The 23,914-nt window shown below is 45.2% G+C and overlaps 1 protein-coding gene across 5 annotated transcripts in view; it reads left to right on the top strand.

Moving 5' to 3' along the window:
- Positions 1-22,840, top strand: part of LOC147616654 (uncharacterized) — a 63,079-nt gene extending 40,239 nt beyond the window's left edge. For 2 of the 5 annotated variants that reach the window (XM_086777724.1, XM_086777722.1), the window contains exon 3: positions 22,465-22,840. In XM_086777724.1, coding sequence (XP_086633850.1) covers positions 22,465-22,468 — 4 coding nt within the window. In that variant the 3' untranslated portion in view covers positions 22,469-22,840. Of the gene's footprint in view, positions 1-22,390 lie in introns of all 5 variants that reach the window. The other 3 variants (XM_086777723.1, XM_086777721.1, XM_086777720.1) reach the window with 2 other exon arrangements.
- Positions 22,841-23,914: the final 1,074 nt, after the last annotated feature.

Genomic DNA, 23,914 nt, shown 5'->3' with positions numbered 1-23,914 from the left:
GGGCTATGGACACATAACGCAGTAATTAGAGCGACAGCGTTAGAGAGGGAAGAGAGAGAGATTGTTATATACAAAGCTACATAGAGATAGGGACAGAGAGAGAGAGAGTTGGATTTAGACAGAGAGAGATACGTAGAGAGTTATATATATATAGAGGGAAATATATAGTGTTATAGAGAGAGAGAGAGAGAGAGAGAGAGAGAGAGAGAGAGAGAGAGAGAGAGAGAGAGAGAGAGAGAGAGGGGGGGGGGGGAGAGAATGTTATATACAGAGCTAGATAAAGATAGGGGAGAGAGAGAGAGAGAGAGAGAAAGAGAGAGAGAAAAAGAGAGAGAGAGAGAGTTGGAGATAGAGAGAGAGAGAGTTGGATTTAGACAGAGAGAGATACATAGAGAGAGATACATAGAGAGTTATATATATATAGAGAGTTGGATTTAGACAGAGAGACTTTATGACACACACACAAACGGAATCCTCGCTCCCTCGCTCAACACCAGATTGGCCCCGAAGTCCGGCGCCCCTTGCGGTATTTATTTCTTGATTAAGATATTGAATATAGAAAGCGGGAGTGCAATTAGGCACTCTACCAGTTCCTGCTGAAGTCTACAAGTTCTGGGAGAATTTTTCCAGCATAACAGCACTAAAACTATCCCAAAACAACTCAGAATGAATCCCTACTGACTGGGTTCACTTCCACAGGTCTCAACCTATCCATTAGAGTCCAAAACAGTGAATTTCAGCTTGCTGTATTTTCTGTACAGACCTGTTTTCAGCTCTGTACAACCACCACACTGTCTTGGTAGACCCTAGCAAGGTCCCTCTGCAATCTGGCATCAACTGGGCCTTGGAACAGCCCCTGAACAGTCCAAAAACAGCACTGATTTAGTGCTGAATTGGACACCTGCGTGGTGAGGTAACTACCCTCACCGGTTCCTGCTTTGGAGCAGCAGTTAGCTACTCCTGTTCCTGTCAAAGGAGGCTCTTGCCTCAGCCAAGAAGCATATTCCCCACACAGCTGCACATAATTCATGAGAGTAGCCCTCTAGAGGGGCATTACCATAGCTGAATATAGGTTACGAGAGGCTGTGGGGAGCAAGCTCAACCCTCAGTACATAGAGAACAGAGAAGGGGAAGCTCCAATAGCTCTTAACCTGCAACAATCCACCTGCCCACCACAAAAATGGGCCCAGGGGGAAGATAACCAAGCGCTCAGCCTCCTGTACTTAGAAACTGGCCTAAAAGCTGCCACATGGCAGTCATGCAGCTCATTTCTCGTTCCAGCCTTCCGGTCTAAAAATCTCCCAATCTGCTAACATTTTGACATCAGTCCTTTGGTGATTATTGATCCTTGCAACATTTCGGAGAGATGACGCGAAGAGATTTCAAATCTGATCACTGAGCCCTCCAAGGAATCTTGTATCCAAAGAAAGATCTCGTAATCTTTCTCACCTGTAATCAGTTGTACCTCTCTTTGTGTGTGTCTCTTGTTTACCCAATGCAATCCGTGTCCGGGCTCTTGCAGAAAAGAGGACCCTGTCCCGAAGAGGAACCATGAAACCGGGCTATGGACACATAACGCAGTAATTCTTTCAATTAAATACCTGGACTTTATGACACATACACAAACAGAATCCTCGCTCCCTCGCTCAACACCAGATTGGCCCCGAAGTCCGGCGCCCCTTGCGGTATTTATTTCTTGATTAAGATATTGAAAATAGAAAGCGGGAGTGCAATTAGGCACTCTACCAGTTCCTGCTGAAGTTTACAAGTTCTGGGAGAATTTTTTCCAGCATAACAGCACTAAAACTATCCCAAAACAACTCAGAATGAATCCCTACTGACTGGGTTCACTTCCACAGGTCTCAACCTATCCATTAGAGTCCAAAACAGTGAATTTCAGCTTGCTGTATTTTCTGTACAGACCTGTTTTCAGCTCTGTACAACCACCACACTGTCTTGGTAGACCCTAGCAAGGTCCCTCTGCAATCTGGCATCAACTGGGCCTTGGAACAGCCCCTGAACAGTCCAAAAACAGCACTGATTTAGTGCTGAATTGGACACCTGCGTGGTGAGGTAACTACCCTCACCGGTTCCTGCTTTGGAGCAGCAGTTAGCTACTCCTGTTCCTGTCAAAGGAGGCTCTTGCCTCAGCCAAGAAGCATATTCCCCACACAGCTGCACATAATTCATGAGAGTAGCCCTCTAGAGGGGCATTACCATAGCTGAATATAGGTTACGAGAGGCTGTGGGGAGCAAGCTCAACCCTCAGTACATAGAGAACAGAGAAGGGGAAGCTCCAATAGCTCTTAACCTGCAACAATCCACCTGCCCACCACAAAAATGGGCCCAGGGGGAAGATAACCAAGCGCTCAGCCTCCTGTACTTAGAAACTGGCCTAAAAGCTGCCACATGGCAGTCATGCAGCTCATTTCCGGTTCCAGCCTTCCGGTCTAAAAATCTCCCAATCTGCTAACATTTTGACACCAGTCCTTTGGTGATTATTGATCCTTGCAACATTCCGGAGAGATTGACGCGAAGAGATTTCAAATCTGATCACTGTCCAAAAATAGCAGTTTCCCTAAAATTTAGGAGATATGCCCAAAGCATTCCTTCAGGTCATTTGACCAACATTCTCTTTCATGACCACATTAGAAAACGTAATGTGGTCATGATACAGTGACTTTTCATTTCATGGACGTTCACAAATGTGTATCTACATTTATGGCCAGGCACACTGTCCTGCACCATTCTCAGTGGCCAAGTACACTGTCCTGGTCCACTGTTCGTCAAGTCTTCAGTGCCCAATCTTCTGGGATTTCAGGGTCCCAAGACTCAAGTAAACCATCAGTCGCACGAAGTCCCAATGGTCCACCTTCTCTGGTCATGCAATGTCGAAGCTTGATCCAAGAGATATCTGAGGGTAGAAATCAACAGTAGCTAAAGAACAAAAAGAAAAAGAAAATATATGTATTTACTTAGGTAAATACAAGGAAAGCAACTGCAAAAGTTCACCACCTGGTTCTTGAAAGAAGCAAGCGACCTCGATTGCATACCACACATGCTAACGGATGACATAGGACGATAACAAGATTGCCATCGCATGTATCACTTGCTAACGGATGACACAGGGCGATGATGGGAATTCCCCACTACCATTAGTGCCATCGCAAGTCGAGCCTTTCAATATACATGTTTCCGGATGCAACACAGGGCGATAGCACGTGTCCCCGCACTATTAGTGTCACAACACGTATAATCATTCATTGAAGTGTAACAGATACAACTTCAAAGCAGTGAAAGTCCATTCATTCATTTATTGACAAGAAATGTCAAAACTGTACATTGCCAAACATATGATACAAGTGTACAGGTCATTCATAATTCAGGTTCAAAAAGTAGAAATAACTGGGACAGACTCTCCTTTCAGCTTCACATCCAGAACATGAGTCTTGTCCCTATGTACAATTGTGATTTTCCTGTTGAAAGCATCCAACACTGCATGTTTCCTATGACACCATGGAATTCCCAATAGGACATCACATCCTTCCAAGGGCATGATAAGAAACTCCTCTCTGTCGACATAACTCTGTACATGCATGCGAAGTTTGCCAAGTATAGGAGTGACAGGAACTGAATGCCCAGGGCATGCCAAATCAGCCTGTCCAACTTGTCCCATCTCTTCAGCACGAATTCCCAACTTGGCTGCCAATGCCGGTGAAATAAGATCCTTGCAACGTTCCGGAGAGATTGACGCGAAGAGATTTCAAATCTGATCACTGTCCAAAATAGCAGTTCCCGTAAAATTTAGGAGATATGCCCAAAGCATTCCTTCAGGTCATCTGACCAACATTCTCTTTCGTGACCACATTAGAAAACGTAATGTGGTCATGATACAGTGACTTTTCATTTCATGGACATTCACAAATGTGTATCTACATTTATGGCCAGGCACACTGTCTTGCACCATTCTCAGTGGCCAAGTACACTGTCTTGGTCCACTGTCCGTCAAGTCTTCAGTGCCCAATCTTCTGGGATTTCAGGGTCCCAAGGCTCAAGTAAACCATCAGTCGCACGAAGTCCCAATGGTCCACCTTCTCTGGTCATGCAATGTCGAAGCTTGATCCAAGAGATATCTGAAGGTAGAAATCAACAGTAGCTAAAGAACAAAAAGAAAAAGAAAATATATGTATTTACTTAGGTAAATACAAGGAAAGCAACTGCAAAAGTTCACCACCTGGTGACAAGTTCCACGTGTGTCTCTTCTCTCTCTCTCTTGCTGTTGGGGAGGTGTGTGCAAGCTGGCTGCGTGGAGAAGAAGGGTATTATTACCTGCGTGGAGAGTACCCGTATAGAACTGCAGGTCGTACAGAACAGGCGGCTGCAAGCTGTATGGAACAGGCGGCTGCAAGCTGTACAGAACAGGCGGCTACATGTTTACTAGCGGCTGGTAGTACAGGCGGAGCTGGCGACCAGGGTACGGGTGCTGCAGGTTTAGACGCCTACTGTGCAGGTTGGCTGGCGGCTGGTACAGGCAGTACTTGCAGGCCTGTATGGACAGCAGGTACAATCAAGTACGGTGCAGTCCCGTACAGCTGGTACAGGCGGCAGCTGCTGTACGACAGCTGATACAGGCGGCAGCTCCACACTATTTGGTACAGGTGGCTGCAGGTTGAGTACCGTGCGGGCAGCGCATCGTACAGGCGGCAGCACATCTCTTAGGCGGCCAGGTGTGCGTTTTTTTTTTTGGAGGACGGCGTGTTTTTGCAGAAAGGAGGGGCTGGTTTTCCCTGGACTCTCAGGTGGCCAGGATTGCAGAGGTACACATAGCTCTTTGAAGGCAAACTTGGATTGTAGTGTACAGCTTCTCTCACCCATAGGTGGCTATTGGGACAGAGGTGCACAAGTTGTTGATCCTCCTTGCAACAGGAATGTTTTGAGACTGTTTATGGGCTGTTTTTGTTTGGCTGCAAATTCAGCTATGTACTTGGGTTTCTGGCTGCAAGTACAGGTCACTTGGTTATGTTTCTTGGCATGGGAGTGAAGCAAGCTTGCATGGCTGCGTGCTCATGGAGCAGATTGTTTTCTTCCTGCTAGAAAGGAACAGAGGGACCTACAGTTATGGGCATCTTTATGTTGCCAGATGGTTTCATGAGGGAACAGGTAACTTGATGTATATTGTTGTTGGCACTGTTGTTGAATGGTGCCATGAATGGTTCTGTATGGAAACAGGACAGAAGTTTCAAAGGGAAACAGGCCTAAGGGTTTCAAGAGGAAACAGGTCGTAGGTTTCTCGAGGAAACATGTTTTTGGGTTTCTCCAGGAGATAGGTCACATGCAGGCAGAAGGTACAGGAATGGACACATGTATACTGATTGGTCAGGGGACATGGAATCCATGACAGAGATGGATAGTACCCTTGGAAGGTAGAGAGGGTTGGTACAAGTGTGTCATCTGTATGGTATGCTATGCTGTGATGCGAGTTCTCTTTTGAGAGACAGTTTGGGAGTCTGTGTTGTGGTTCAGAAGCACTGGATGTGTCAGGGTGTGATGCTGTTCATAGGGTGAGAGGCTATGGATGGTTGTGGCAGCCCTGATCATGGGAGAAAGCTTTTGTATGCAGACTCAATGTGAGAGAGTCTTTCGATGCGAACAATGGCTGGATTTGTTTGTGGATGCCGAGTGGATATGAAGCCATGATGCAGGTTCTTTGCAGGCTTCAGGAGTTCTACTGTGACGGCTGAGTTCCCAGCCTTATTGTTATCAAAGCTCTTTTAATCAATTAAAGAAATACCGCAAGGGGCGCCACTTCGTTTTGGGGCCAATCGGTGTCTGTGTACTGTTTGCAGGAGCACTCTAGCTCCCCTTGTTTGTTTTCCTTTTCTAGGTCCTCAATGGCATTGAAGTGTTTTATGTGCGAGTGTTTGTTTCACCGCCCGTCAAGGCTGGTTTCAAGTGGAGATATGGGGACCCTCAGTGGATCACCACAGCCGAGCTGGTAGCATTGATGGATGGAGACGTATGGAGAGGCCCTTGGTTTCTATGATTTCCGGGATGATTAGGGCCAAGGCCTCCGTACCACATGATATTATCCGTGCAGAGATGGCTGCCCCCCCATTGGTAGTAGAGGCACTCACTCGATCAGTCTCCTTTATACATAGCACTTGGGCACTCCCTAGAGACAGATATGCTCGCTTAGCCCTGGAGTCTTCACGACAGTTGGCATCACAAGGAGACGGATCATGTTGGTATGCACAGATGACAGCTTGGTTCCAACTGCATGGCTTTAGTATGGAGGGGCTACCTCCATTTCAGTACTCCCTAGATGCACCCTCCCTCTCTCTCACACGGGCAGAGATTACAACACTTATCAGGCAGGACTTGACTCAGCTGGACACTAGGAGGACATGGATACAGCCGACACACGAGCTTGGTACGAAGATGGCTTTCTATAGAGATCATCTTCTCCAGCTCACGGAGGATGGGTTTGTGATTAGACCCAGCTACATGGATACTAATCTTTCTCATGGGGTACGGTGTGCTATTGGTCAAATGCACACATCCTCACACCAGCTAGAGATTGAGACTGGCAGATTCAGAGGAGTACCAGCTGAGGCCAGGATTTGTCAGCTGTGCCAGATGGAGCCAGAGACAGAGTTACATTACATATGTCACTGTCCGGTATATTATGAGATACGAGGCCGTTTTCACTGCCTGTTCAGAGAGGGCTTTGGACCACTTTCTAGAGTCATGAGATACCAGGATCAGAGATGCCTCGGATTGTACTTGCTAGAGCTGTGTAGACATAGAGAGGGTCTCTTGAGAGGGAGGGGATCAGAGAGGGAGAGACACCTACAGAGGCAGATTACAGACTTCTTTCGACCAGAGATTGAGCAGTCAGGTCAGCAGGCATTGTAGCTAGCCCCAGAGTACAGCTGCACCAGAGGTACACTGATTGATCGGGCTGTAGAGCTGGGGCGGTCCAGGCGCCCCAAGATGAGAGGTCCATCTCGACACCGGCGGAGACTACAACAGAGGATCAGGACCATACTAGCACGGCATGGGAGACGTCCAGTCAGAGGACTCACCATGGAGGACATTGAGGATATCCGCCATCGACCGATGAGAGACATCTTTGGATAGTGATGTGTATGATGCTTACCTTTGTTGCTAGAGTTTTCCTCCCACATGTTATCCATTAGGAGCTCCTGGTACCGTACTTTTCCTCATAGTTGTTTCAGTTTCAGTTAGTTGTTTAATTGTTTTTAGCTTTCCTTACACAGACATTGTATGAGATCCACCAATTGTTGTAACCTTTTTGGTCTCATAGGTCATTTTGGCCTTTTGAAGACGTTAATATATCATTTCATCTCTCTCTCTCTCTCTCTCTCTCTCTCTCTCTCTCGGAACAAATAAGGATCATTCGAGAGGAGGAGGAGCAACATGAAGAGATGACATCTTCATGGGTGGAGGTGATCACAAAGACACAAAAGAAGATGAACGAGGCGGAGAAATGGATCGAGGTCGCCAAGAAAGGGAAGGTAAAGAATCGCCACCCATCCCCACTCCCACCATCATCAACATGACGCTTGAAGAGCAGCAAAGGAGGAAGACCTGGGCCTTACATGTACAAGTGTCCGGTCTAAAAGACCGTGATGATGCGGAAGGGGAAACCAAGGAGCTCTTCTCTATGATGGGCATTGAAGCCACGCACACAAAGGCATGGAGAGTGGGAAAGAAGAGAGAAGGTAGTGGCGAATCTTCTACGGAGAGAGCACTTATCATTCGTTTCCCCTCCATGGAAACGAAGAAGGAGTTCTTGAAGAGACGTCCTACACTCAAGAAGACGGGAATATTTCTTGGAGATGACCTCACACTCTCGCAACTTGCCCACATGAAAGAAGTTATGCCCGAGAGAAAGGGAAAGTGGCCTTCTATAGAGATGGTAGAGTGGTGATTATGGAGAGGCGCTCTTCGTGACGGCGCGAGACCTATGGGACTACACTCAAAGTTGCTACTTGGAATTGTAATGGATCTCTACGCCTTGATGTAGGGGCTTTTGAGGATAGTTTCACTGGGAGGGACATCATCTTCTACTGTGAGACGCATAAGGCTCCTGGACAGTCCATGCAACATGTTAGTGGATACCGATGGGAGACAGCTTGTAGACAGGAGACTCGTTCAGAGCATAGAGGACGGGGCTCAGGAGGAGTGGCAATATTGTTTAGAGAGGAGCTACAGCCACTGATACATATAGTCCGTGGAGATGAGCAGGCTAGGTACATGTGGGTTAGACTGAGGGCAGAGACGGGCAGATATCTCTACATTGCAATATGCTATTTTGCACCTAGTACATCAGTGTATGCATCCCTTTTCTATTTTGGATGATGACATTTGGAAGTTCTCCAGGGATGGTGACATCATTCTCCTCAGGGACTTCAATGCCAGGACCGCCCATAACCAGACAGTATTTTATGATACCTCAGAGGAGATGTTGAGGGAGCTTGATGTTAGGGATATGGGCCTATCTAGACTCTCACAAGATGAGGAACATACAGTGTATGGGCGGTATTTGATAGACATGGGGATTGCACATGGATTGGCCATCCTGAATGGCCTACAGAGATTCCCGACATCGGGCGGTTTCACTAGCTTTCCACATCGGCATGGTGCTAGTACAGTGGACTATGTTATGGCTCAGCCGAGTCTCATTCCCTCTTTTCAAGATTTTATGGTAGGCACTAGGCCGGTTGGAATAGCAGTGGATCATGCTATCTTGTCCTTCACTCTCACATTTCAATTCACCACCGCTCCATTGGGACAGGTTCCACACACACTCGTTATACCTTTACGAGGGAGACTGACATCGTGTACACGGATGAGATATATAGACGCTTATGTGCCGAGGAGTCGGGACGGCAATTAGATGAGCTCACTCAGATATTGATAGAGACGCTTCATGCTGCAGCATCAGAGGTATATCCCTATAGTCAGCCTACACGGAGACGATCTGGGAACATGCCCCAGAACAGTTGGTATGACGAGGAGTGCAGAGAGATGAGGATCAGACTACAGAGAGAGGTGCTCATGGGTGTTACCACTCAAAGACAGTCACGGATTACCTTCCGGCACTAGTGTGACGGAAGAAGAGGGCTTATCTTGCTCAGTTAGAGAGGGATTTGTATCAGTTATTTATGAGTCAGGACTCAGGCGAGGCATGGAGACTATTCCATGAGCATTCACCATCACCAGCCATTACCTCCACAGAGATTTGGGGTGAGTATGCAGCATCCCTGTACACAGCACCAGGACAGCCGCCCGTGCCAGACCCATGGAGCCATGCCCAGAGACATGTGCTTTCTTTACTGCTGAAATGGTAAGGAAAGCTATTGACAGGATGAGGACTGGGAGAGCATATGATCATGATGGTTTGGTAGCAGAGCTCTTTATTCATGCCAGAGATATGCTTGCAGAGCTTATTGCTATGATGTTTAACCGAGCCATGTGTGAGGGTTTTCCTGAGACTTGGAATATGTCCACGATTGCGCCTATCTTCAAGTTAGGGGATTCCATGCTTCCGGGAAATTATCGTACCATCATGATTGGTCGCACATTGGCTAGATTATATGCATCTATTCTTGAGCAGGAGTTGAGTAGATGGGTAGAGAGAGAGGGCATACGTGCATGAGGGCAGGCAGGGTTCAGGAGAGGTTTCTCCACTCTTGACCATATCTTGACACTCAGAGCTATTATTGAGGAGGGTAGATTATATGGCAGCAGGATTTATTGTTGCTTTGTGGATTTCCGCAAAGCTTTTGACACAGTACCGAGAGCTAGACTGATGCGCAGACTATAGGAGATGTGAGTGCCCACAGAGCTGATTTAGGGAATCATGGCTTTATACAGGACAGTTGTGGGACAGGTACGTACTACTCAGGGTATATCTGAGATGGTTCACTCCACTATTGGGGTGAAACAGGGCTGCCCCCTTTCTCCCACCTTATTTGGGATGTATGTGGATGAGGTTTTGGACTATGTAGAGCGGGAGGGTAATAGAGGAGCAGAGCTAGCAGGGACATGGATTCCGTTGTTATTGTATGCTGATGATATTGTGCTGATCTCATATTCTCCAGAGGGGATGCAGCGTCATTTGGATGCATTGCACACGTTTGCACAGGACAGTGGATTGTCTGTTAACCTTGGTAAAACCAAGGTGATGGTGTTTAACACCACAGCACAGTGGGTTAGGAGGTCAGTACCCACCTTTACATATGGTCAGGAGACAGTGGAGTATACAGATGCATATACTTACCTTGGTGTGGTTTTTAGTGGCCCACTATTTTCCTCGAGGAGAGCAGCGGAGACCAGATTGACCAGAGCTTATGCAGCATTGGGGAGACTAGAGAGGATGTGTTCGCAGGTTCAGTTTCAGGAACCTCGAACAAAGCTCTGGCTCTTTGACACTTTGGTCACTTCAGCCATGCTGTATGGAGTGGAGATATGGGGACCCTCAGTGGATCACCACAGCCGAGCTGGTAGCACTAATCCACGCTACATGTGGATTAGCCTACAGCTCTTAGAGGTGAGAACAGTTTACTTGGCAATATGCTACTTCTTGCCGAAGGGGTCGAGATTCAACACAGGTCACATGGAGGACCAGATTGGAGGAGGAGAGGAGAGAGGGGCCCTTCCTAGTGAGTCTCCATACGCCACTCTATCCGCAGATATCCTACACTATTCGACCATGGGGGAGGTTCTCCTGATAGGGGACTTCAATGCACGCACACAGAATCGACAGTGTGAATCATTCGACTTCACAGATCCCCTCATCCTACAGGCACTAGACGATGTAGATGCAGGGACCACAAGGATGTCAGAGGACAGTGGGCCAGACAGTACAGGTTATGGGCAACACCTTCTGGACCTAGGAGCTAGACACCATCTCGTTATTTATAACGGGATGTCACAATGGCCAGAATCGGGAAGACTCACATGTTTCCCATCATCAGGAGGCAGCAGCACTGTGGGCTACATATTGGGCTCGCGGGAGAGCACAGACGTGATAGACTCTTTCACTAACCCTTCATGCCCCATTGGTGCGGACCATACTTATTTGGCTTTTTCTCTTAGGAGCTCTCTTGATTTGCCAGCCCCGACCACTCAGGCATCTCGTACCATCTTCCACTTTACCCGGGAGCTTGCAGACGTTTATGATTCAAAAGTACATGATGGCCTCTTTGGTATGGACCCTACAACACCCATCGATGTACTGACGGCCCAGCTTTCACACATACTACACACAGCAGCTAGCCACAGCTTTCCACACCATCTCCAGACAGGGAAGCCACCTAGATTTAGGGACATGCCCCCAGAATAAATGGTATGATAATGAGTGCAGAGAGCTTCATCGACATCTCCGAGCCCACATAGCGAAAGGGGAAATAACACAGCAGCAGGCCAGTAGACACATGCGGTCTCTTACACGCCGTAAGCGACGCACATATGAGGAGGCTCAATACTGGGACATCTACCACATGCTCATGAGCAAAGATGCAGCCACTGCTTGGCGACGACTCAGAGAGCCACGCCCCCCCACCCCGATTATTGATCCTCATCGCTGGCAGAGTTATGGAGAAGGGCTTTATGATCCGCACCAGCCACTCATCCCTCGCCCCACCGAGACTCCACCGACCTCATCGGTTTTCTTTACTACTGATATGGTATCTCGAGCTATACATAGATTCCAACATGGGAGAGCTGAGGATCACACCGGCTTACAGGGTGAGCATTTCATTTATGCAACTGACACACTCTCTCCTTTTATTGCTTACCTCTTTAACAGGGCTCTACTACTGTTTTGTGGACTTCCGCAAAGCCTTCGACACAGTCCCGAGAGAGCGCCTCTTCCACCACTTACAGACACCGGGCATACCCCCCGACATGATGTGGGGGATTTATAGATTATATGAGCAAGTGTTTGGACGAGTTAGATGCCCAGGGGGACTATCAGATATGATTGCCAGCACCATTGGTGTGAAGCAGGGCTGCCCTCTCTCCCCGACACTCTTTGGCTTATACATCGACGAGGTAGCAGACTACATCATACACGGAGGAGGCTCTGGGATTGACATCTCAGGTACGACTGTACACATCCTATTATATGCTGATGATATCATTCTTGTGTCGGATACTCGGACAGGGCTACAAAGGCATCTACAGGCCCTGGATACTTTCTGTGCGGAGCGAGGACTCACAGTGAACCTTGGGAAAACCAAGGTTATGATCTTTCATACATCAGCAGCAGTCAGATGCCAGACTATCCTTACACTAGCCCGGGGACAGGTAGAGGTGGTGGGCTCATATGTATACCTTGGGGTCACATTTACCAGCTCATCAGGGAGATTCTCTATGGCACAGGCAGCCAGAGACAGAGTGACACGAGGGTACGCAGCACTAGCAATTTTGGAACGCCAGTGTCACCAGGCACACTTCCAGGAGCCCCGTACTAAGGGGTGGCTATTTGATACACTAGTTACTCCAGCATTGATGTATGCAGCAACAGTATGGGCACCAGGTTTGGCTACATCCTCATGGACACAGATAGAGCGCCCTCAGATTTTGATGCTCTCACGGATGATCCGCAGCAAACCTTCAGTACCACATGATATCCTTCGAGCGGAGTTTGCTGTACCACCTATGTTAGTAGAGGCCATGTTCCAGACTATATCTTTTATACACAGGATGCGGGAGCTCCCACTAAATCGGGTATCTCGGGCTGCTTTTGAGGCATCGAGACAGCTTGCTGAGGAGGGACATACCTGGTCATGGTACTCCCAGGTGGTACAGTGGATATCATCACACAGGATTGATATTGACAGACTACCACCCTTACAGTATGACCTAGCTGCACCACACAGACGCCTCTCTCAGACAGAGAGGAACAGAGTCATGAGACATGACATTTGGCAGGGCCACATACAGGAGACTTGGCTACCAGTCTGGATTGTTTGCTTTTGTTTTTTTCATTGCTGTATTGGAAGAATTCAGTGCATACCAATGGTGAACCCTGGGCACCCGCAGGTTTGTACTCTGGGGCAGATTCCTTTTGGTAATTGATATTACCTTGAAGGGGGGTGTGGAGGGGGGTCAACCCATCTTTCTGGTCCCTAGTGTTGTGCACTGTGTAGATCTCTTTTCTCTTTCATGTTGTTGAAGATTAAAGTGTGTTAAATCTTGGTTGTCCTTGATCAACGCTTTCAATTCGGTTACATTGGTATCAGAGCAAGGATTCTTTCTCTGCTCAGAGAGGGACGGTCTTGGACACACAGAGGATTCAAATTCGGGCATACAGCTTGCCAATCATGAGTGCTCAGTCTCACCCGCCTGTTCAAGAGAATGACCAGAGGGATGTATACTCAGAGTTGGAAGCTCTCAAGTGTCATGTTAGACGGTATGGAGAGGAGGCAGCAGGCACCAAAGGAAGATCCTGATGTGAGAAGGATGCTGGATGCCAAAAAGAACACTCTAGCAGATGATGCGGCTTTCAGTGAGGGGATTCAAAAATCCCAAGGACTTTGCTTTGTCTCATCTTAGGGCAGTAAGGAAGTAACACATGATACTCCTACAAGGAAAGTTTCTCATGTAGGTACACATGTGCATACAGGAGAGTCTCAGGAAGTTACTTCGCATACTCGTCGCCATGATGGCTATCATAGATCTTTGAGTGTTTCTCAAGATCATGGTAAGAGAACGAGGGATGATTCTTTTATATCTCAACACAAGGTTCGGGAGAGTTTTCCTCAAAGGAAGAAGCCAAGAGAATTCAAACAAAAGCATTTGCTTTTATTTGACAATTTGAGATTGCTTCTTGCAACGAAGACTTTTTGGAGAAATCTAAGCTCAGTAATGAGGGCATGCACTTGAAGGATACGGCCGGTGATCGGTGGATGTCTGAACTTTTGGATGGTATAGCGGCTCTTTCTTCGAACGACTTTAAAGCACAATTCTACGAACAATTTTTACCTCCTGATTTTGCAAAAGGTGCACAAAGTGTGGGATTGGCTGTCCCAAAGTGAGGATGAGAGTGTCTCATCGTATGTTGCCAAGTTTTGGAGAATTCTATTGAAAGTCACACCATTCATGAAGATATCCGAAGAGGAGAAGATGCGGAAGTTTGAATCAAGATTACAAAGGATTATTCAGAAGAGTTTGAAGCTGTATCCAAACCGCAATTTACAAGAGCTCATTAATCTGCTACCATTTCCAAAGAATTGCATGTTAAAGGGACTCCACGGAAACAAGAATTCAGCACCTATAAAGCAAAGCTCAAGGCTGTCCATGAGCAGAAAAAGGGAGGACCACCACGTAAAGGGTTTCATAAAGAGGAAAAAGACACTCAAGATGGCTGAGGGGGCCAAGTGGAACGGTTCTCACATGCCCAAACAGCAATATGAGCAATATCAGAAAGGGGGAAAGTGTTTTTGTATGTGGCAGCAAGGATCACATCCGGAAGGATTGCCCTCAATAGGTGAAAGAAGGGGAGCCACAGGTACCAAAGCCAAGTGTGAATGTAGTTCTTGATGTGCATAGAAATACTTCACATGAGCCAAAAATCAGATTGTTGTGCGAGGCTTGGGGTAAATTGAAAGATTAGAATGCCTTGTTTTTGTTTGACAATGCTTCTACATACATTTTATTTCATTACAAATGCCTAGTGCACTTGGGTTGAAACCCGAGGAGATGGAAATGGAGATTCATGCAGATGCAACCTTCAAGGGAAAGTGTGAAACGGCCTCGGTCTTCAGACGAAACCAAAGGGCGGTGCAAAACAACCTTGCACACAAAACACTTCAACACCATCGAGGACCTAGAAAAGGAAAACAAACAGGGGGAGCTAGAGTGCTCCTGCAAAAAGTACACGGACACCTATTGGCCCCAAAACGCAATGGCGCCCCTTGCGGTATTTCTTTAATTGATTATAAGAGAGCTTTGATTACAATATGGCTGGAAACTCAGCCGTCACAGTAGAACTCATGAAGCCTGCAAAGACCGTGCATCATGGCTTCTTGTCCACTCGGCATCCACAAATAAGTCCAGCCATTGTTCACATCAAAATACTCTTCACATGGAGTATTGCATACAGAAGCTTTCTCCCATGATCAGGGCTGCCACAACCATCCATAGCCTCTCACCCTATGAACAGCATCACACCCTGACACATCGAGTGCTTCTGCATCACAACAAAGACTCCCGAACTGTCTTCCCAAAAGAGAACTCCTATCACAGCACAACATACCATACAGTAGACACACCTGTACACTCCCTCTCTACCTGCCAAGGGTACTATCCATCTCTGTCATGGATTCCCTGTCCAATCAATAGCAAGGCTGTACCAAACATGTGTCCACCCCTGTGACCGCTGCCTGCATGTGACCTATCTCCTGGAGAACCATAAACATGTTTCCTCCAGAAAACCTATGACCTGTTTCCACGTGAAACCCTTAGGCCTGTTTCCCTTTGAAACCTTTGTCTTGTTTCCATAAAGAACTATTCACAGCACCATTCAACAACAGTGCCAACAACGGCATTCATCTAGTTACCTGTTCCCTCATGAAACATCTGGAAACATAGAGATGCCCATAACTGTAGGTCCCTATGTTCCTTTCCAGCAGGAAGAAAACAATCTGCTCCATGAGCATGCAGCCATGCGAGCTTCCATCACTTCCATGCCAAGAAACACATTCAAGTGACCTGAACTTGCAGCCGAAAACCCAAAACAGGCCATCAAATCAGCCCCATGTCTCCTTCCAAGAGAGAGAGAAAAGCCCACGCAACTGTTTGTTTCCAACTCAATCATGCGTTTCTACCCTCTTGCAATCCAGCCCACGCGACTGTGCCAAGAAGAGAGAGAGAACCCAAAAACGTGTTGTTCAGCCTCTTGTACCTCCTGCAACTAGCCCACGTGCAGCCAATCGAGAGAGAGAGAGAGAGAGAGAAAGAAAGAAAGAAAGAAAGATATATTAACGTCTACGAGAGGCCAAAGTCGGCCTATGAGACAAAAAATAATACAACTGTGTTCTTCCGGTCATCAGAAGAAAAGAAACAAAAGAAAAAGTGTGCATGTGTCTGGATACAACTGTGAATCATCATGCATCTGCCTTCCACCAGAGAGAGGGAATCCAAAAGCGTGTTGTTCAGCCCTGCAATTCCTGTAGGCCAGCCTGCCAGCCCTTCCAAAGATAAAGCACTCTTGCAGTTTTGCTGTAGCCAGCCTCTCTCCAAAAGCGTGCACAGCATGGTGTCTCCCAAAAAAGCTTTTTAACAATCAAAGGTTATAAAACCTTATAATTAAAATCTCTTTATCTCCTTCACACTTGGGGTTGTCCACACATGGGTTTCTTTTTTTTTTTTTTCAAAACTCCAAATTGATGCCATTCACACTATCCACCATGTCCCCGTGCACACTTGCATACTGTCCAGAGAAAAACACAGGGTCGTGACATACCTAGCAGAATTGCAGGAGTGCTTTCTCTTTGGAAGGGTTGGCGGGTTGGCCTACAGGGATTGCAGGGCTGGACAACACGCTTTTGGATTCCCTCTCTCTGGTGGAAGGCGGCTGCAAGACTGCTCTCTCCCTCTCTCTCTCTCAAATATGGCCTTTTTGAAGACGTTAATATAACATTTCATTTCATTTCTCTCTCTCTCTCTCTCTTCAAATAGTGTGCACAGCATGAGTTCAGCCCTGTGGGCAGTCCAGCCTGCCCGTGTGCCAAGCGAGAAAGAGAGAGAGAGAACAAGCCAAGCCGTGCGCTGTAGCTCTGTGTGCTGCTTGTGCTCCCTGGTGACCAGCACCCCTTGTCTGCTCTTCAACCCTCTCCCCTTTTCACCAATAGGGAGGCGCCTGAAAACAGCCCCCGTTTTCTCCCAAAAAGCAAGAGCAATAGAAAAAGGTGTCTCCCAAAATAGCTTTTTGAACAATCAAAGTTATAAAACCTTATAAATTAAAATCTCTTTATCCCCTTCACACTTGGGGTTGTCCACACATGGGTTTTTTTTTAAAAAAAAACTCCAAATTGAAGCCATTCACACTGTCCACCATGTCCCCGTGCACACCTGCATACTGTCTAGAGAAAAACACAGGGTCGTGACAGCAAGGATGTTTGAGTAACCCTAGTGATTGGAAAGATCTGTATGGAGATACAGGGATACTTGGATCATGAAGACTTTTTGATTGCACTGCTTTCTTGGTGTGATGTTCTTCTTGGGATGCCTTGGCATTATCACCTTGACCCTAAGATTTCTCATAAGGAAAATTTACTTTGTAGGGGTAGGCGGACATAGGGATACTTGGATCATGAAGAATTTTTTATTGCATTGCTTTCTGGGTGTGATGATCTTCTTGGGATGCCTTGGCATTATCACCTTGACCCTAAGATTTCTCATAAGGAAAAGAAGTTAGTTTTTACTCGTAGGGGTAGGGAGATTTGTATTGATGCTGGTGTCTCTAGTAGCACCATATCCATTGTAAGCCATATTTCTATTTCTAAAGCAATGAAGAAGTCTATTTGTTCTTACTTGGTTTTTGTCTGAGATAATCTTGAGCATGATTATGTGGATTTGAGTACATTTCATAGAGACAAGATAGACTTTCTGAAGAAGTATGAAGATTGTTTTGGTGACTCTTTACCAGGGCAACTTCCACCTGAGAGGCTTGAGATTCATCGCATCGATGTGATACCTAGGAGTTCTCACCAATCAAGGAATCCGGAATATTTAAATTGCTGGCGACATCCAGCACACAAATTGATCCTTCACAGAAGAATAAATCTATCCATGAAATCCACTGAAATACCATCAGTGATGCAATCTGTGAATATGAATCTCTGCAGAATATATGCGCGCACCTCAAGATCCACTAGTAACCCAACTGGTTTTCCAATACCCCGCAGAATAGGCAAAACATAACAGTTTCAGCATAGATGCAATCAATCCGCATCAGCACTCCAATCATCTACAATCCCAATCCATTTTTCCCTTGTACTTGTAATTGATCAAAAAAACCAACACGTCTCACCAATTAACACCCAAATAGAAATATGGATGCACCCGGAAATCCTATAATTAGCATATCCTAGCGTCCTATACTACCAAGATATACTCCATATAATACCTCCTTTAGACCCAAAAGTCAAAGTTAGACTGATCAATTCCTTCGTGGACCTTGTCTTGACACAACCAGATTCCTACCTGAATGTCGACCTCTTTCAGGTTAGACCCCCACATCAATCTACCAATACAACATTCCCTAAGACCTCCTCCAATCCTGGGATTACCATAAGTGCTTAACACACTCAAAAATGACAAACTATGTCAATACCCCAACGAACACTAGCTACTCACTAGTACCGAGCATAGCCATAAATGGCTAACCAGTCTATACATACTGCTGCCAGAGCTAAGTCCTACACAAAAATCTTTGAAGAGCACTAATAGCTTGTCATTCCAATCAAAGGACCCATGGACAATTGTCCAAATAACAAGAGAAGAATCCTAGAAAATCCCAAATATTACTCAGAACAAAATCACACTGCTCCACGTAAGAGACAGTAAATCCTTGCACAACGAAGTTCCCAATCGTATTGATGAAATTCACCTATTTTCCATCCATTATATCCGCCCACCACAATGTATAGGCCCCATCTTGTAGATCAAAAATCCATGGATAATTAGGTTCTATCAAAGAACGTCTTCTCTGATACCAATTGCAAGATCCACTAAGATCTGCCTAAACACAAACAACCAGATTAGTACCAAATAGAAGTGGTGCATGCTAGCTCACCACCCATTCCATCTGGAATCATCCCCGAGCTGGAGGCTAAGGCTCCATTCCCACAAACCATGCTAGTCAGCACCGGTATACCACCAACGCCTGCATGTTGAGGCCTTCGGCATAGTCGTCGGTGATCCATGGAATCCAATCATGTTCCCAACGGTAATCCTAACTCTTTGTGAACTATAATAACCCAAGTCTCACTCATATAGGGGTTACTGTTGCTTTAAATAATTGTTCAATCATAAATAGCCAATATACTTGGTATTATTAACCATGAGCCTCAGCCGCTTGTATCATTGTGCTTTCCTTAATCCCAAGGCTCCCCTATCCCTATCCTTGCCGGATTAGGCCACTAATCTCGAGGATTAGCATTAGGTATGTAACGTAATTGGATTAGGGAAAGCATGTTGTTAGAAGTGGCTAAGGCTCATGATGGTTAATAATACCAAGTCTCATTTATATATTGGCTACTATTGCTATAAGTAAATGTTCGTATTGGCATATATGATATGAGTAGTGCCACATGTGAACATGGGCTAACCAAGGGCACTTTTTTCCTTTGGGTTTTTCCCCTTGGAGATTTGGTGTGAAAGAACACTATCTACTTTAGTTTATCGATGACAACTCCAGATTTGCATGGGTGTATCCCCTGAAAGCAAAATCTGATGTATTTGCATGTTTTCAGCATTTCGTCGCACAGGCTGAAAATCAAAGTGCAGACTCTTGTACAGATCAAGGGGGGAAATACATGTCCATTGCTTTCAAAGCTTTTATGGCAGAAAAGGACATAAAGCATCAATGCACAATGCCATACTCTCCTTAGCAAAATGGTGTTGTCGAGAGAAAGGACAGGTCATTGGTGGAAATGGCTAGATGCATGGTTAAAGGCAAAGGCTTGCCTCACAAATTCTAAATAGAGGCAATCATGTGTGCTACACACGTGTTGAATAGATGCCCTACCAAAGCATTGAAAACCATAACGCCATATGAGGCTTGGCAGAGAGGAAACCTAAAGTTGATCACTTTAGAGTTTTCAGATGTATTGCTTATGCACATGTACCTCAACAATTGTGAGGTAAGCTTTATGACAAAGCCAATAAGTGTATATTTGTGGGTTACAATAGTGGCAGTAAAGGCTCAGCCACCTTCAGGCCCACATAACATGTTTGAAGGACTTCTCCCATTGGGAATTGATGGCATAACAAATCAGCCCATCAACTTTGCCTAATGGACAGTCACTGGGTGCTCAAAATCAGCCCATAAATGAGCTTATTACACCTCCAAATGTAGAGGAGGCAGTGGAGGAAGAACGGACAGCAACGGAAGAGGCTAAAGTTGTGCCTCATTGGTTGTTCCGTACCTTATAGAAGTGCAAGCTTTCAGCTCCACTTGGTAGCCGGACACGGGCTGGTTCACGTAATGCAAGAGTACATTGAGATGTTGCTTGCATGAGTACACTTTGTGATGCAGATGAGCCAGATTCATTTGAAGAGGTTCATGAGGATAGCATTGGGTAAAAGCCTTTCAAAATGAGATGGATTCTATCCACAAAAACAACACATGGGATTTAGTAGACTTGCCTGTTGGCAAGAAATCAATTGACACAAAGTGGGTGTACAAGTTAAAAAGAAAGTCTGATGGTACCATTGACAGGTACAAGGCCAAGTTTGTGGCCAAAGGGTATGCCAAGAAAAGGGGCATTGATTATGATGAGACTTCCGCACCTACTTGTCATATGGCCACAATTAGATGTGTTGTTGCATTGGTTGCCCATCATGGATGGAAAGTGAAACAGTTGTACATAAAATCAGCTTTTCTAAATTGTTCGCAATAGTCCAACAGAGAGCACCCTCTATGTGAAAGAGAATCATGGCACTTTGATTATGCTCATTCTATATGTGGATGACATGATGCTAGCCTTCAAAGCTGAATCGCAAACCTCATTTGAGATGATAGATTTGGGATTGTTGCATTATCATTTGGACATACAATTTGTGCAAAGAGATGTTGGGATTTGTGTACAGCAATCAAAGTACATTCAAAAGTTGTTGCTAAAGTTTGGGTTTCAAGATTGTAAGCCCATCTTTACTCCGATGGAACCAGGGCTCAAATTGAGTATGTATGTTGTTGGAGAGCCTTTTGATTTGAGTGTTTACAGCCAAGCAGTGGGCTGCCTCATATACGTATGCAACACACACCCGTTGGGGTTTCTTAGTGTAGCAAATTCATGCATAGCCCAGGTACAAAGCATTGGCAAGTAGTGAAGCAGATCTTCCACTATCTTCAAGGCACCTTGGATCTTGCTTTGGTATATCCAAAGGGGGGGGGGAGGAAGCTTGCAATTACATGCTTATAGTGATTCGGACTGGGCTTATGAATACGATACCTGCAATCCACCAGTGGGAATTGTTTCTTTTTGGGGCATTCATGCATATCATGGTTGAGCAAAAAGAAACCACTATTGCCACATCTACTTGTGAGACTAAGTACAGGGCCGCCTTTATACTATATAGCCACATTAGATTGTGTATGACTGAGAAGATTGATGGCTGATCTTCGTGAGTGTCAACAGACACCCACTAACATACTCACTGATAGTCAGAGTGTTATAGCCGTGGCATGAAACCCAATGCTTCATGCATGTACTAAGCACACCAAGATTCATTATCATTATGTTAGGGAGAGGATACATGCAAGGGAGATCACATTATCTTACTGCTCTACACAGGACAATGTTGTAGATTTGTTCACAAAGGCGTTGCCTCCAGAGAAGTTTGAAGGGATTTATTGGCATTTATGATATGAGTAGTGCCACATGTGAACATGGTCCTCCTTATGCACACTGACCTCGGGAACTTAGTCTATAGAGTACAGTACACCTTGCAACACACGGAAGAAAACGCTCCAGCATTTGTCTGATCAGCTCTTGACAGAGTTGTATCCGATGGAGCGCCATCCTCGAGCACGGCCTCTCGTGGTGAAGACACATTCATTGACCTGTTGTCGTAGGGCACTGGTTAATCCATCCTTGTGTGCACCTAAGTTATCCTATTGTGCACCTAAGTTACCCTACCTATTTGTCATTGATCACTCATGATCATGAGCTGTTCATGAGGGTACAATGAACAAACAGCTAGTTTCACAGTTCACATGCTCCATTGGACATCACTGATTTGGACTGTGAGCAGGCAGACAAAAATGCAAGGAAGTTGTTCAAGGGATGGAGCCTTGCCACTTTACCCCCAAGTTTCACTTTACCCAATCAAGCCAACAAAGCCAATTCCATAATTGACTGCAATAACACTATCCAATCAAAAGCCCTGTGGAAGTCTTGTGAATGGTTGGACAGTTGGCTGAACCCATTTTTGTAGTCACCATAATGCTAATTTTTTGCCTTGTTAGCTCTCATGATCTTATGTCTCACTGTGGGCAATGCGAAATGTTCTGATTTGTTAAGTTCTTCAAATTTTGACATGATTAATGGTGCTTGAGTATGGTTAATTCTTTTGTAGAGAAAGAAATTAAAGCTTTTTCTCATTGTTGGAATTGACTTCTCTTCAGATGATGAAGATGGTACCTAATGCAGTATTAATTTGTTATACCATAGCCGGTAATGCAGCTTTTTTACTGCTCAGATGACTTCGATGGCACATGATGCTGCTGCTGGAGAGACTGTTGGTCTGGTTTATATGGTTCTTTCAAAGTTCATCAGCGTTATGTGCAACATGTTTATTACTCTGAAGTGAGATGAAGTTCACGTATTTCAAAAAGTATACAGAGTGGCAAAATAAAGCAACATTGAACCCCATCTTGTGCATGTTTGCACAATATTTTAAGACCTGCATAAAGATCTTCATTTATGCACCGTAACAAAGCATATTTGTCTTAAACCTGTTGTTTCTTTTTTTGGAGAGAGAGCTCTTGTTTTAAGACCGATGAATGACATGGCAGGAATGCAAGATGTACACGATGCTCAAAACTTAATGACCAAATTTGTCTAATTGCTTTGTGCCATTTTCCTGTGCAAAACTGAGTAGTTTGAAGATGTTATTGCTGCTAAGCAACGTTACACAACTCTCAATTTTGGATTGGGTGGGGGTTGGATGTGGGAGATCATCTCTTCAAGGGACGGATGGTAAGATCTCCCCTTTCCTCTGGACGGGCCGCATGTGTGAATCCGCTGATGCCAAACATGTTTCGGAACAACTCTTCGTGAACTCTTTGTGGCTTAAACTTCTTGTAGGTCTTAATGTGATGGAAACGTTGACATGAAAACTTATTGGTTTATCTGAGATCGAAATGTTGACATGAAACTTATTGGTTTATCTGATCGGTTATGTAAAGAACTGTCAAGGCTGGCATGGTATTTATGTAAAGAACTGTTAAGGCTGGCACGGCATCTGGAGTTCCTTCACGTGTGAAATTTGACACGAGAAACACGATGTTTTGGACTGGTCAAGTTGCATACACACCAAGGTAGGATAAAAACGCGTCCTAAAGGATATAGGACATTTTGAACTCTCTGACGTTTAAGTACGTTTTTTATTATAGAAAACTCTGTTTGTTGTTTTTTTCAACTGGCATGGTTCAAAACGTTCCAATCATGTTTTTTTGTTCTCATGGTGTGAACTTTATTTGGGTATGTGTAGACTAAGGACTTTAAAGCTCGATAGATTATAGACATAAAAATTAATGTTTGTGTGCACTTGTGTTGTGTCTTGACTATGGAGTCCGAGTCTAGACTCTAGTAGTTTGTATATGTAAGATTAAAATGCTAGAATGTTCAATGTGTGCAAACTTCACTTCTTACTTGTCCATCAAAAGATATCATATATATATATATATATATATATATATATATATATATATATATATATATATATATATATATATATATATATATATACATGATTTTAACATTGGAAAGTACCTAACATTTTTACGTACTTTATTGTCGTCAACATTCTGCGCCATGTACTAAACTCCTACCGTTTTGTACGTTTGAACTACCTTGATACACGCTAGATAGCACTAGTATGTGAACTTTTTGGGGGTGTCTCAAGTGACCTCAAGTCAATAGGTGTT

This window comes from Cibotium barometz, chromosome 38, assembly GCF_041138505.1.
Source record: "Cibotium barometz isolate CiBa-2024 chromosome 38, ASM4113850v1, whole genome shotgun sequence".
In the NCBI taxonomy this organism is placed as follows: Eukaryota; Viridiplantae; Streptophyta; class Polypodiopsida; order Cyatheales; family Cibotiaceae; genus Cibotium; species Cibotium barometz.
The sequence above is the reverse complement of the archived record's forward strand: the minus strand, read 5'-3'. Positions and strand labels throughout refer to the sequence as shown.